Source organism: Oncorhynchus tshawytscha, linkage group LG05 (assembly GCF_018296145.1).
Source record: "Oncorhynchus tshawytscha isolate Ot180627B linkage group LG05, Otsh_v2.0, whole genome shotgun sequence".
Taxonomy (NCBI): Eukaryota; Metazoa; Chordata; class Actinopteri; order Salmoniformes; family Salmonidae; genus Oncorhynchus; species Oncorhynchus tshawytscha.
In genome coordinates this window covers 37,496,677-37,508,059 of record NC_056433.1, presented here as the reverse complement: position 1 = coordinate 37,508,059, position 11,383 = coordinate 37,496,677, and the positions used below count along the sequence as shown (strand labels likewise).

The 11,383-nt window shown below is 44.4% G+C and overlaps 2 protein-coding genes across 3 annotated transcripts in view; one reads left to right on the top strand and one right to left on the bottom strand.

The window, feature by feature from the left end:
• Window positions 1–1,499: 1,499 nt before the first annotated feature.
• On the top strand, window positions 1,500–8,466 carry LOC112232958 (WD repeat and coiled-coil-containing protein-like). The gene is made up of 3 exons (XM_024400293.2): window positions 1,500–4,659; window positions 5,192–5,312; window positions 7,670–8,466. Exons 1-3 carry the CDS (start codon window positions 2,728–2,730, stop codon window positions 7,852–7,854), a joined length of 2,238 nt encoding a protein of 745 aa, XP_024256061.1. The 5' UTR covers window positions 1,500–2,727; the 3' UTR covers window positions 7,855–8,466.
• Window positions 8,467–8,549: 83 nt separating this feature from the next.
• Window positions 8,550–11,383, bottom strand: part of LOC112232960 (major facilitator superfamily domain-containing protein 2B-like) — a 41,838-nt gene continuing 39,004 nt past the window's right edge. For both annotated transcript variants that reach the window (XM_024400294.2, XM_042321871.1), the window contains 6 exons: window positions 11,221–11,304; window positions 10,855–10,938; window positions 10,629–10,738; window positions 9,717–9,860; window positions 9,129–9,305; window positions 8,550–8,928 (listed from right to left, as the gene is read on the bottom strand). In XM_024400294.2, the coding sequence (XP_024256062.1) occupies window positions 8,877–8,928; window positions 9,129–9,305; window positions 9,717–9,860; window positions 10,629–10,738; window positions 10,855–10,938; window positions 11,221–11,304 (651 nt within the window). In that variant the 3' untranslated portion in view covers window positions 8,550–8,876. The remainder of the gene's footprint in view (window positions 8,929–9,128; window positions 9,306–9,716; window positions 9,861–10,628; window positions 10,739–10,854; window positions 10,939–11,220; window positions 11,305–11,383) is intronic.

Genomic DNA, 11,383 nt, shown 5'->3' with positions numbered 1-11,383 from the left:
GCCCACTGCACTAAGGCGAGGAAACACTGTCACCACTGATAAATCTAAGATAATCGCGAATTTCAAGAAGTACTTTTCTACGACTGGCAATGCTTTCCACCTGGCTACCCCTACCCTGGCCAACAGCTCTGCATCCCCAGCAGGAACTGGACCAACTCTTCCTAAAATTATCCGCCGCCATTGTTGCAACCCATATTACTAGCCTGTTCAACCTCTCTTTCGTATCGTCTGAGATCCCTAAAGATTGGAAAGCTCCTCCCTCTGACATTCTAGACCCAAACTTTTACAGACCTATATCGATCCTGCCCTGCCTTTCAAAAGTCATTGAAAGCCAAGTTAACAGATCTCTGACCATTTCGAATTCCACCGTACCTTCTCCGCTATGCAATCTGGGTGCACCTCAGCCACACTCAAGGTTCTAAACGATATCATCACCGCCATCGATAAAAGACAGTACTGTGCAGCCATCTTCATCGACCTGGCCAAGGCTTTCGACTCTGTCAATCACTGCATTCTTATCGGAAGACTCAACAACCTTGGTTTCTCAAAGGACTGCCTCGCCTGGTTCACCAGCTACTTCTCAGATAGAGTTCAGTGTGTCAAATCGGAGGGCCTTTTGTCCGGACCTCTGGCTTTCTCTATGGGGTTCCACAGGGTTCAATTCTCGAGTTGACTCTTTTTTTCTGTATATGTCAATGATGTCGCTCTTGCTGCTGGTGATTCTCTGATCCACATCTACGCAGATGACACCATTCTATATACTTCTGGCCCTTTTTTGGACACTGTGGTAACTGACTTGCCTAGTTAAATAAAGGTTAAATAAAATACATTTAAAAATGACATTGCCTAAAAGTGTGATCTGGTATTTTTTATTGGAAAATCAGTTTTAGCCAGTGGAGGCTGATGGGAGGAGCTATAGGAGTACAGGCTCATTGTAACGGCTGGAATGGAATCAATGGAACAGTATCAAACATTTGGAAACCGCATGTTTGACTCCGTTCCATGAATTGAATTCCAGCCATTATAACGAGCCTGTCCTCCTATAGCTCCTCCCACCAGCCTCCACTGGTTCTAGCCTGTCTTCATACTGTACTGTCTTGCTAAGATTGTATTCCAAGGGTCAAAAACCTCAGCATTGAGATACATAACCTCCTCTCAAATCTCATCCTAGTCTAACATTTACAGTGCCTGAGTGGACTGATCTGTGACTGAACACTGCTGTTGAAAAGAATGCCACTATGTGGTCAACAAATAAAATACACCAGACTTCCCATAAACGTCAAATCCAATTATCAAAGACAGTACTGAAGACAAGCTAAAACTGCTTCTCCAATAGCTAGCCAACGGTGCTTTCCAAACAAATGGGAACACCGAAAAAACGAGCTAAAAGCATGACGTCATCGGGTCTAACAATCGTCTCGCCTCGAATTGTGCATGTGCTGGCTGTCAAATCAAAGGCACTCCTTAGATATAAAGTTGTTTTGACGAAAACGTGTCTGTTTGTCGCTTTCACGAGGTTGGAGTAATAACATGTGCCGTTAGACATCGAGAAAATGAACAACATGAAGAGTCTTTCACTTCTCTCATTGACTTCTCAAACCCAAAACCCCGGACGGGTCTGTTTGGTATCTTTCCCAAACGTTCCCAGAAGTCTCGCGATGTTGCGCCTCTGGGTTTAGAAACTCTGTGCCGTCATGCTTTTTGTATTGCCTCGCTATTCAATTCCGGTTCATGATAGCAACTTTCACCCCGGGAAAAGTGAAATAAACGTGGCAAATGTAATAAAAGGATTATGGTTTGACAAGAAAATCGAGGCATGTAATGGCAAGTTTGTGTATAGAATTTCGTGACAGAAGAATTTATTCGCGATTAAATCAAGCTATCTAGTTACTTCAGCTTGTCCCTGCTGGCTTTAGTTGCTAGCTTGGTTATTGAGTTGCATGGGCTTGCTGGAGAATCAAAAACATTGACAGCTTACGTTAGCAACATAGGTTGTTAATTATTTTTCATTTGTTGAGTAGCTAGGTATTGTAGTTGACGGCAGCAAATATTTGTTGTAATAGTTAGTTCTTGGCTGTACCTTCATAGTTTCATTGCATTTGATGTGAACATAACTAGCTATGACAATGTCATTTTAGCTAGCACAAAGTAATAACAACTTGAATAACTGTAGTTAAGCGGGATTGCTTGATTGTCTCTCATTGCCAAACGCTTGACATTACCTAAGGTCACAGGTGCCTACCAAATGTGATCAAATCTACTTCTAGTGTAGTGACTCCTTGAATCAGTTGAGTTAGTTGACATTGCTAGATAGCTAATTAATACAGTTTGTACTCACAAGATACAACACTGATATCATTATTTGTCTTTAAGACAGGTGGGTATAATAACCTAGCAGATATGCATGGCTAAGGTCACTCAGACTAATCAGCTCAGCCCTGGCCCTGAGGTGTTACCTCACTCAGGCAGAGGGGATTAGGGATTTTACAGCACCAGGGATACATGACAGAAGAGGCTTGTCCTATTCTTAGTGTAGGATGGCCGTTAAAGTAGCTGGAACTAGTATTCTGCACGTCAACATCCATCTCACGACCGATATCTTCTGCTCTCATCAATGCTATTGAATGATCGATTTTCTCCAATGTCACTGATCAGTGAGTGATCTTTTTTTTTTTAAATTTTATCTCTCGCCGTTTTGGATTAGTCTATACTTGCCTGGCTGTCAGTATGGAACTGGGCAAAGCCAAGTTGCTGAGGACCGGTCTGAACACGCTACACCAAGCCATCCACCCAGTTCACGGGATCGCATGGACGGATGGGAAACAGGTCTGCCTCACCTCCCTTTACTATGACAACGGTGACGTGAAATTCGGCGACACCAATGTCATTGGTCAGTTTGAGCATGTCTTCGGTCTCTCCTGGGGCCCTCTATGCTGCTCCGGCTCTCCTGCTCTGTTGGCCGTCCAACACAAGAAGCATGTCACAGTGTGGCAGCTGCAGCTCAGCGCTCTGGAACAGAACAAGCTGCTGTGCACTCAGACCTGTGAGATGAGCGAACCGTTCCCCCTTCTGTCTGAGGGATGTGTCTGGCATCCCAAGATGGACATCCTTTCTGTCCTTACCAAGAAAGATGCCTCTGTGCTGTTCTGTGTCCGTGTGGACAACCGCAGGGTGAAGGCTGATATTAAAGACAGTGGACTCATCCACTGTGCCTGCTGGACCAAAGATGGCACCCGGTTGGTTGTGGCCGTTGGAAGCTCCCTTTACTCCTACATCTATAACGATGTTCAGAAGAGTCTTTTAGCCTGCTCCTTCTGCCCTATCTTCGACGTGGGTGGGTACATCTGTGCCATCGAGTCGACAGGCGAAGCCCAGGTGGCAGTGGCTACAGAGCTGCCTCTGGAGAGGATCTGCGGGCTGAACGCAGGTATAGTCTTCGACGTGCCCTCAGATTCCGAGTCCTCCCTACCAGGACATTCTTCTCTTATGGTGATGTTGGATGAGGATGGCTGTATAGACCCCCGCAGGAGGTCCTTTGACTCGGAGAGGTCCTACCTGTCCTGCTCTCCGTCTGGCGGCCCTATGGACCTCACCCACCTCCTGGCCAAGCACCGGCGCTCCGACCCCAGTCCACTCATAAACTTGCGCCGCAAGGACCACCTGACCGGCTCCGGACAGGATTCATCTCACCTTATCCTTGTCACCTACGAACGGAAAGTCACCAGCACCAGTAAGGTCAGCATCCCTGGGATCCTGGTGCCAGACATCTTGGCCTTTGACTCCAGAGGCTCCATGGTGGCGGTGGCCTCCAACACGTGTAGCATGGTGCTGATCTACTGCATCACGCCCTTCGCTATGCCCAATGTCCAGCAGATCTCCTTACAGAAGAACGAGAGGCCCAAAGGCGTCTGCTTCCTCAGTGACAAGACGTTGCTTCTCATGATCGGCAGACAGAAGTCCAACGAACCTGCCTTCCTCCCCTCCTCCAACACGGACAAATACATCCTGCACCTCTCCTCCAAGGAGATAGTCTACGACGGAGAAACCCCGGCGTCTCCCTCCCCGAACCGGCAATCCCCCGCTAATTTCTACCCGGGGATTAGGCGCCACTCGGAGCATGTCTTCTCTAAGGAGGAGCAGCAGGAGCGTGTGGCGATCAAGGAGTTGGTGCTGCCGGGAGGAGGTGTAATCCAGTCCCGTTCTCCAGGGAGCAGCAGGAGGAGGCTGGTGGAGGAGGTGAGGAGCCCGGAGCCCAGCTCAGTCGACTTTCCCTACTCTGACCTCTGCCGCCCCTCTGATCAATCCCACTCAAGCACCTCCTCCATTACGGTCGACAACTTCGACATGGAACCCATCAACCGGATGAGAGGGTCAGTGCAATCTGGGGACTTGAGTCGACCCTGCTCCCCATACTACAACCCTGGGGAGAAGCCCCACACGGAGCTCCCCACCCTGCCCAAGACCACCCCCCTGGCCCCCAGAGAGAAGGAGAGGAACATGGAGCAGCTGTCCCAGAACATGGAGAGGATTTTCTCTCGCTTCTCTGAGGTGCAACAGTATCTCACGGAGATCAGGGACTTCACTCAGAACGGGAAAAGGGGTTTGGGGACTATTTACCCCAATGCCTGTGAACCTCCATACGTTAACATCACATGTCAGGTAGGGGTTATGACTTACAAAATATTACTTAATTTTGGCTCAAATCTGGAGATTTTCACAGCCACATTTTTAAAGATAATGCATATTTATTGAAGACCTCACTTGTTAAAATAATAGACTGCACCTAAATACAATAAAGTTTCATAAGACACAAAGGAATGTTTATAAATCACGCAGGTACATACTGAAGGCCATACATGAAGCCCTTAGTCAGCGTTCAGCAGATGTCAGCTTAATGGTCTATTGTTAGCCTTGCTGGGCCTTGTCTAAAGGTGAGGAAGGAGATGTACTGTAATGTACTCCCTGGACTAGAGTCTGTAATTCACCATTGGCTTGCAATAGACAGCTTGCTGACAGCACAGTGTGTATGCTATTATGGTGTTCCCAAAAGAAGTGCTAAAAGTACAATTAGTGAAATGATGCCACTGTTGCATCCATCAATAACTGCATTCTTGAGAAGGTCAGATTGTACTAACCCCCCACCTTCTCTCTGCCCCCTCTCTCACTCTCTCTTTCTTCCCTCTCCATGCAGAAGCAGCTGTCTGAAAATGTGTTTATAGATGAGAGAAGACCAGTGTTGCTGTGTGAGGGGAAGCTGTGTCTGAAGGTTCTTCAGGAGCTCTTTAACCTCACTATAGTAGAGATTATGTATGGTAGGTATCTGGCCATGGGTTTTCCCCCAAACCAATATTAAGACATGGTTGTAGAGTTGAGATGATTTATTTTCACAATATGTACACTCCCCTCTGTATTTATTTCTACTTCACTGTTTCATTTTTGTCTCTATTACTCCAGCATTTTGGATTTGAGATCAAATGTTCCATTTGAGGCAACCGTACAGAATGTCACCTTTTTATCTGGGGGTATTTTCATACATATTTGTTTTACTGTTTAGTAATTAAAGCACTTTATGTATCTAGTCCCCCCATTTGAAGAAGCTTTTGGACAAATCCACATATGTTGAAGTAGTTTAGTATTTGGTTCCGTATTCCTAGCATGCAATGACTACATCAAGCTTGTGACTCCATAAAGATCTTTGATCTTCTGTAACTTTCTCAGTCATCATTCATGATTATTCATAATCATGGTAGCATCTTCAAATATGGGGGGGGTGGTACTAGATACATAAAGTGCTTTCATTTCTAGACTGTAAGACAGATATGTATGAAAATACCCTCAAATAAAAGGTGGCCTTCTGTACTGTTGCCTCATGAAACATTTGATCTTAAATCCAAAGTGCCAGATTGAGCCAAATGTAGAATTTATTTTTGCTTCACTGTCCAAATAAATATGGAAAGGAGTGTGTATACCCCAGGCTTCATTCTACCACTTATGAGGTTATAGGTAGACTCTGTGATATGACATCATCAGTCACAGCGGTGTGACTTCCTGCTTATCAGAAATCAACACAATTCAAATCTGTAAAGACTGACATTATTGCCTCTTTCAATGTGGGCATGCCTCAAGAGAAAAGTGGGTATAGTGGCACTCTGCATATTTGAATTGAATATGGAGTTCTGTAAGCTCTGGGGCCAGCATTTGTGGTCATTAGACTTGTAGTATAAAAGGTTAAATGCAACTATCTTTGCCCTATAAAGAACCAAGAGGTAGGGTTGGGCAGTGTTCTCAGAAGTGTGTGTGTGTGTGTGTGTGTGTGTGTGTGTGTGTGCATACTACTAAGTTCGGACAGGAATAGGAAAAAGGGTTTCACTCAGGTTTCCAGGAATCTATTCATATAAGAATAGGCCTATAACCTTTATCCTCAGCAAATAGTCTAGACTGCTACTCAAACACTAAGCTTATCTCAACTAATTACAGCTTTGTTTCACTCCACATAAACAGACCTACATGAATGCACATGAAACAGTATTTGGCCATAAACAATGTGCTTCAGTTAATGGGAGAAGAGGCTAAATATGGGAGTGATTATAGGGTTAGCTTGGGTTGAGGTTTAAAACCAGCCGTTTACAGCCCCACCACACCTTCCCTGTGTTAGTTCTGCTAATATAGACACTCAGCACGCTCCCTCCCACAGAGTATTTATAACGCCATCTCATTCAGAAGTTTTACTGTTTGAGTTTTTCCAGAAAACTTAGAGCCGGATGTTGTGGTTACTTTGATTCCAAAATGGCTGTATTAGATGGTACTAAGCTTTTCATTCAGCAAGTGTGTACTATCTATTTGAAGGGATCTGTAACCAGGTTTCCATCCAACTGTTTCATGCTGACGCATAAAACAACTCATGACTGGGCTGATGGAAACAAGAAATGACGATCAATTTCATGAATGTCGACAATTTGTTCCTTCGACATGGTGGTATGTCGATAAAATGTATTATGTGAGAAATGGCGGTGGATACGCCTTTTTGCGCAAATATCGATATCATTACCATCATGTCAAAGTAAACATCGAGTTACGCTGTGAGTTCTTGTATGTGGTCTTCCCACTTGGGAAAGCATGTCGTTTTTATTAGGTTTTAGATGAAATAAATGATGAACTTCACAGGGCGGTGGAAGTTCAGTGGTGAGCTTGACGCTCCTTTCCAATAAATACCGAGGGTCTTATTCTGGTGATATGATTTGATTTGCCAAATCAAAATAATCTCGCTCTTACCTATAATGTTCTCGTAATGTAGTCGAGCATACCGGCACGGTATCTGCGAGCTAATGGCTAGAGCTATTTAACGCACCGACGTTTTTGTGACAAAAATAATCGGTAGAGTTGAAAATGTGATGGAAACACAGAATTAAAAAATAATTAAGTACCTTATGTGCCCTATATCATCACTCACTGCTTCTTATCCGCAACTAGGCAGTTTGGTGGAAACCCACCACTGGTGGTAGAATTTGCATAATTTCTTTCATGCCGATTTTAGAATATTTGCCTGAAAATCTGTCACCAATTGGTTATATCATTGAAACTGTCTTTAAGCATGGAGAAAATATTAGTTAAATAAAAACTCCCTAAGCTATCGGTTAAACTTGAAACTACTGTCTCCTGTGTGTTCCAGGTCCGTTGTGGATAGTCCTAGTGGCGGATGCAGAGGGCTTTGTACCCCTGACTTTTAAACCCAAAGAGGAGTTGACAGTGAGGAACGGCAGGAGGAAATCTCCCATCAGAAGCCCTGGCAGCCCAGACACATGCCCCTCCAGCCCTGTGAAATCTCCCTCAAGCCCAGCTAAATCACAGACTTGAACAAGGCCTAGCCCCAAAACAGAGACCTCAGCATAGTGGGAGAGAGCACAGAGCATGGGACAGAGCATAACACACAGGATATGTCAGTGCTTTATGCATACATCTCTAACAACTGGACACACAGACTCCCTCTGCATCTTCTTATGAACAAGCAGTACTGGGTGGCAAATTCACCTTTTTCAGTTGGGGAATTATTTGAGACAAATGTTTGTCACACTTTGGAAAGTAGCACCTTTCAAACAATGTTTACATTTAGTGACGTTTGGATTTTTGTCTTCGTATTATATGTACATCTGGTTCAAGATGAAGTTGATCAAAAATATATCGGACCAATGAAGTACTGTAGTAGTGTTTTGGGTGGCCTAGGTCAGGAAAGTAGCCACCATATCCCAAAGAGATTAATCCTGTTTGTGTGTTATGTGATTGTATAATATTAAAGCCCTCAAATGTTTCAGCGCTTAACATATTATGACTGATTCTATTATAGTCATGGTTTATCCAGTCTTCCATCTAAATACAAAACAGATGTCATTATAGTACCACCGGGGGGAAGCAGCAGGCAGAGAATAGAGAATCCAACAGCTATTCCTGTTCAATCACTTGACACACAACCCCACATCACAAAATGGAACCTTCCTCTACTGGCAGTAAACCCCCTCTGTTTGAAGTTATATGAAGCCATGGTTCAGTCCATCTACTAACCAACAGCATTTATTAAGCCCATTTGTCATCAAACCATCATATTCAGATACCATTCTTAAATACCAGCAATGTCTGGCTAAACACAGCAAATAGTGATATACATTCATTTATATAAATTAGATAATCTTGTAGGTATATTTAAGATGGCTATACAGTACACGTTCATGTGAAAATACAGAAACAAACTTAAAATGTTTACAGGAAAACATAACTACCATTATATCATTTCTCAGTGTAATATACACTAATGGACGTCATATTCCAGTCGGAGAACTGGAACCTGCCGCATGTGGAACTTCTCCCGTCTGTCCCATCCCTGGTCATGCGTTACTCAGATCCTCCAGCGTTCTGGAGCTGATGCTGCCTTGTTTCCTGTAGAAGACGGGTAATAGTCACTTTTCGGTGGAAGGTATGTTGGTATTTGACCCATTTCAAGCCGTCGTGTGCTCCAAATACTTTGTTTGGTAACATTTTACTTAAGCATGTATCCCCGGCCTTATATTGTCTTATACAATTACAAGAGCACTGTGAAGTTCTTTCAACTTCTGACAACAGACTTGTGGGTAACGTACCGTAGCTCTTCCAGACAGAGTTTGTTCCTGAGCCGGACATCCTCACTGATGGGGTAGAGCAGCAGTATCAGCAGGCCTGTTACAATGAAGGCCACCGGGGCGGCGCCGATGAGCAACTTCAGAGTGTAGGCTACTTGAGCAGGCTGCCTGCACGCCCCTGTGTCATAACCCGCGAACCTGAAGATACAGGTACACACACACCTGTATCAAACACAGTAAACCTGTAGCGATATATACACACACACACGTGTCATAACCTGCAAACCTATAGCGACGTATACCTGTATCATACCGATAGTTACACACAGTGCCAGTTGCATAAACAATAATGGACTGCAATGGAATGCGTATATCTGTGAGCGTCAGACTTGTGTTTGTGTTTCTCTCTATACATCTCACTCCTGTGTTATTTAACTGACTTCGTGTTCTGGCGTCTGTATCACTCCAAAGGAGATCCCAGAAGTATCGTTTACATGTTTGTGTTTATCCTATGTTTGACTCATTTGAGGTAAAGCATGGTTACTCCTAAGGAAATTCCATTTTCAGTTCTGAATATCTGCAATACTCTTGTGTTCATGTCTGTCTCACTCGAGGCAGAGGGTGGACACTCCCAGGGAGATGCCGGCAGCGAACTTGGTGAAGAACACGTAGAAGGAGTAGAAGATGGCCTCAAAGCCTTTACAGTGGGGGTTGGCCAGACGGAAGTCATCCACCACGTCTGGCAGCATCGACCTGAAACACAACAAACACACACACACACACCGATACTACATCAAGACATCGGCCATCAACAACTCATAGGCCGACCTCATCATCACGTTGTACAACCAGCCTCGATGACTCCGTCAGTCTGATGAGGAGCAGTCTACTTATAGCGCTAGAGGGTAAAATGTCTATAATAATGCTTATATAGCGCAGAGATAAAAGGATCTGGTGAAATGACTGCTACTAATAACATGATTCGATGATGAAGCTAGCTGTAGCTGAGCCGCTCTGACCACAGATGGGGAACCACCAGAAAAACAGACAGACATACACACCATGGCGGCCCCACTGGATATACCCTGTCATTTAGAGAGGGAGGGGAAAGATGGAGGTGAACGAAAGGAGGGAGACAGGAGGGTGAAGTGCGCCGAGGGAGGTGAATGTGCTATAAACAACAGTCAAATACAGAATGAAAGTGGAGACTGTAGCCGCCCCCTGAGGTTTATAGACCCATCTCATTCATCAACATGACATCATCGCCAGGCGTGACTGTATCATGCCAGGGGGTGAATGGACAGAGAAACGGGGAGACTGCTGATATTTTTGGCACTGTTATGGCTACTTCAAAACTACTGCTGCTATTACTGGGCTACTAATTCTGTGACGGTGGCTATTTTACCATACCAAAGAATATGTTTACTATTGTTACTGTCGCTACAACCACTGGCTAGTGCTATTACAACTATACTATATTTACAGAGGACCTTTGTGCCAGCCCAATTCAATTGATCTCACCATGGTAAGAGGAGTGACGCGGCCACACTGAGTCCAGAAGAGACAGCCACTACGTAGGCTACGACCAGGTTAGGGATGAACACCAGCATCACGGTGAACGGCATGATCCACTGGACAGAAAGAGGAGTTCAAAAAGTTTTGCCGAAAGTAATAACCTGTTTGTCCACAAGGTGGCACATTATTATGATCAGCGGAATACCAATTGCACTCAGTCCCAGACACTTACCGTGATGCCACAGAAGGCTGCAGTCTTCTTGCCAAACCTCTCCAAAAACCACTGCCAAAGAGGGATGCTCACTACTGCAGATACCTGTGAAGAGAGATATATAATCTGCACACTAGACTATAACATTGTCTTTGGTTATGAGTACACTCAAATGTCATATAAAACCATTCACAGATGTCTCTGGATGATTTGGTTGACATTTCTAGTTCCTCACGTCAAGATTAAGCCTTTCATGAGACAGTGGTCTGTATTATGTAAGGATCTTAACATTAACAGAGATTAGACCTAGATCAACCAAGAACCAAAATCGCACAATTACATCGTCTGTCTACGAGAGATTAATCTAGGTCCGAAACCAGAACTCACCAGGATGGTCAGTACAATGTTCTGGAAGTGGTCTCTCAAGTCAACTGCGTACGTACAGAAAAGGACAAAGTTGCTCTGCACCAACTGGAAATCAGATCAGATATCGCACACATTCATTCTTTACAAATTATTCAGCATATTCAGCACAGTCCTATTCTCCCTG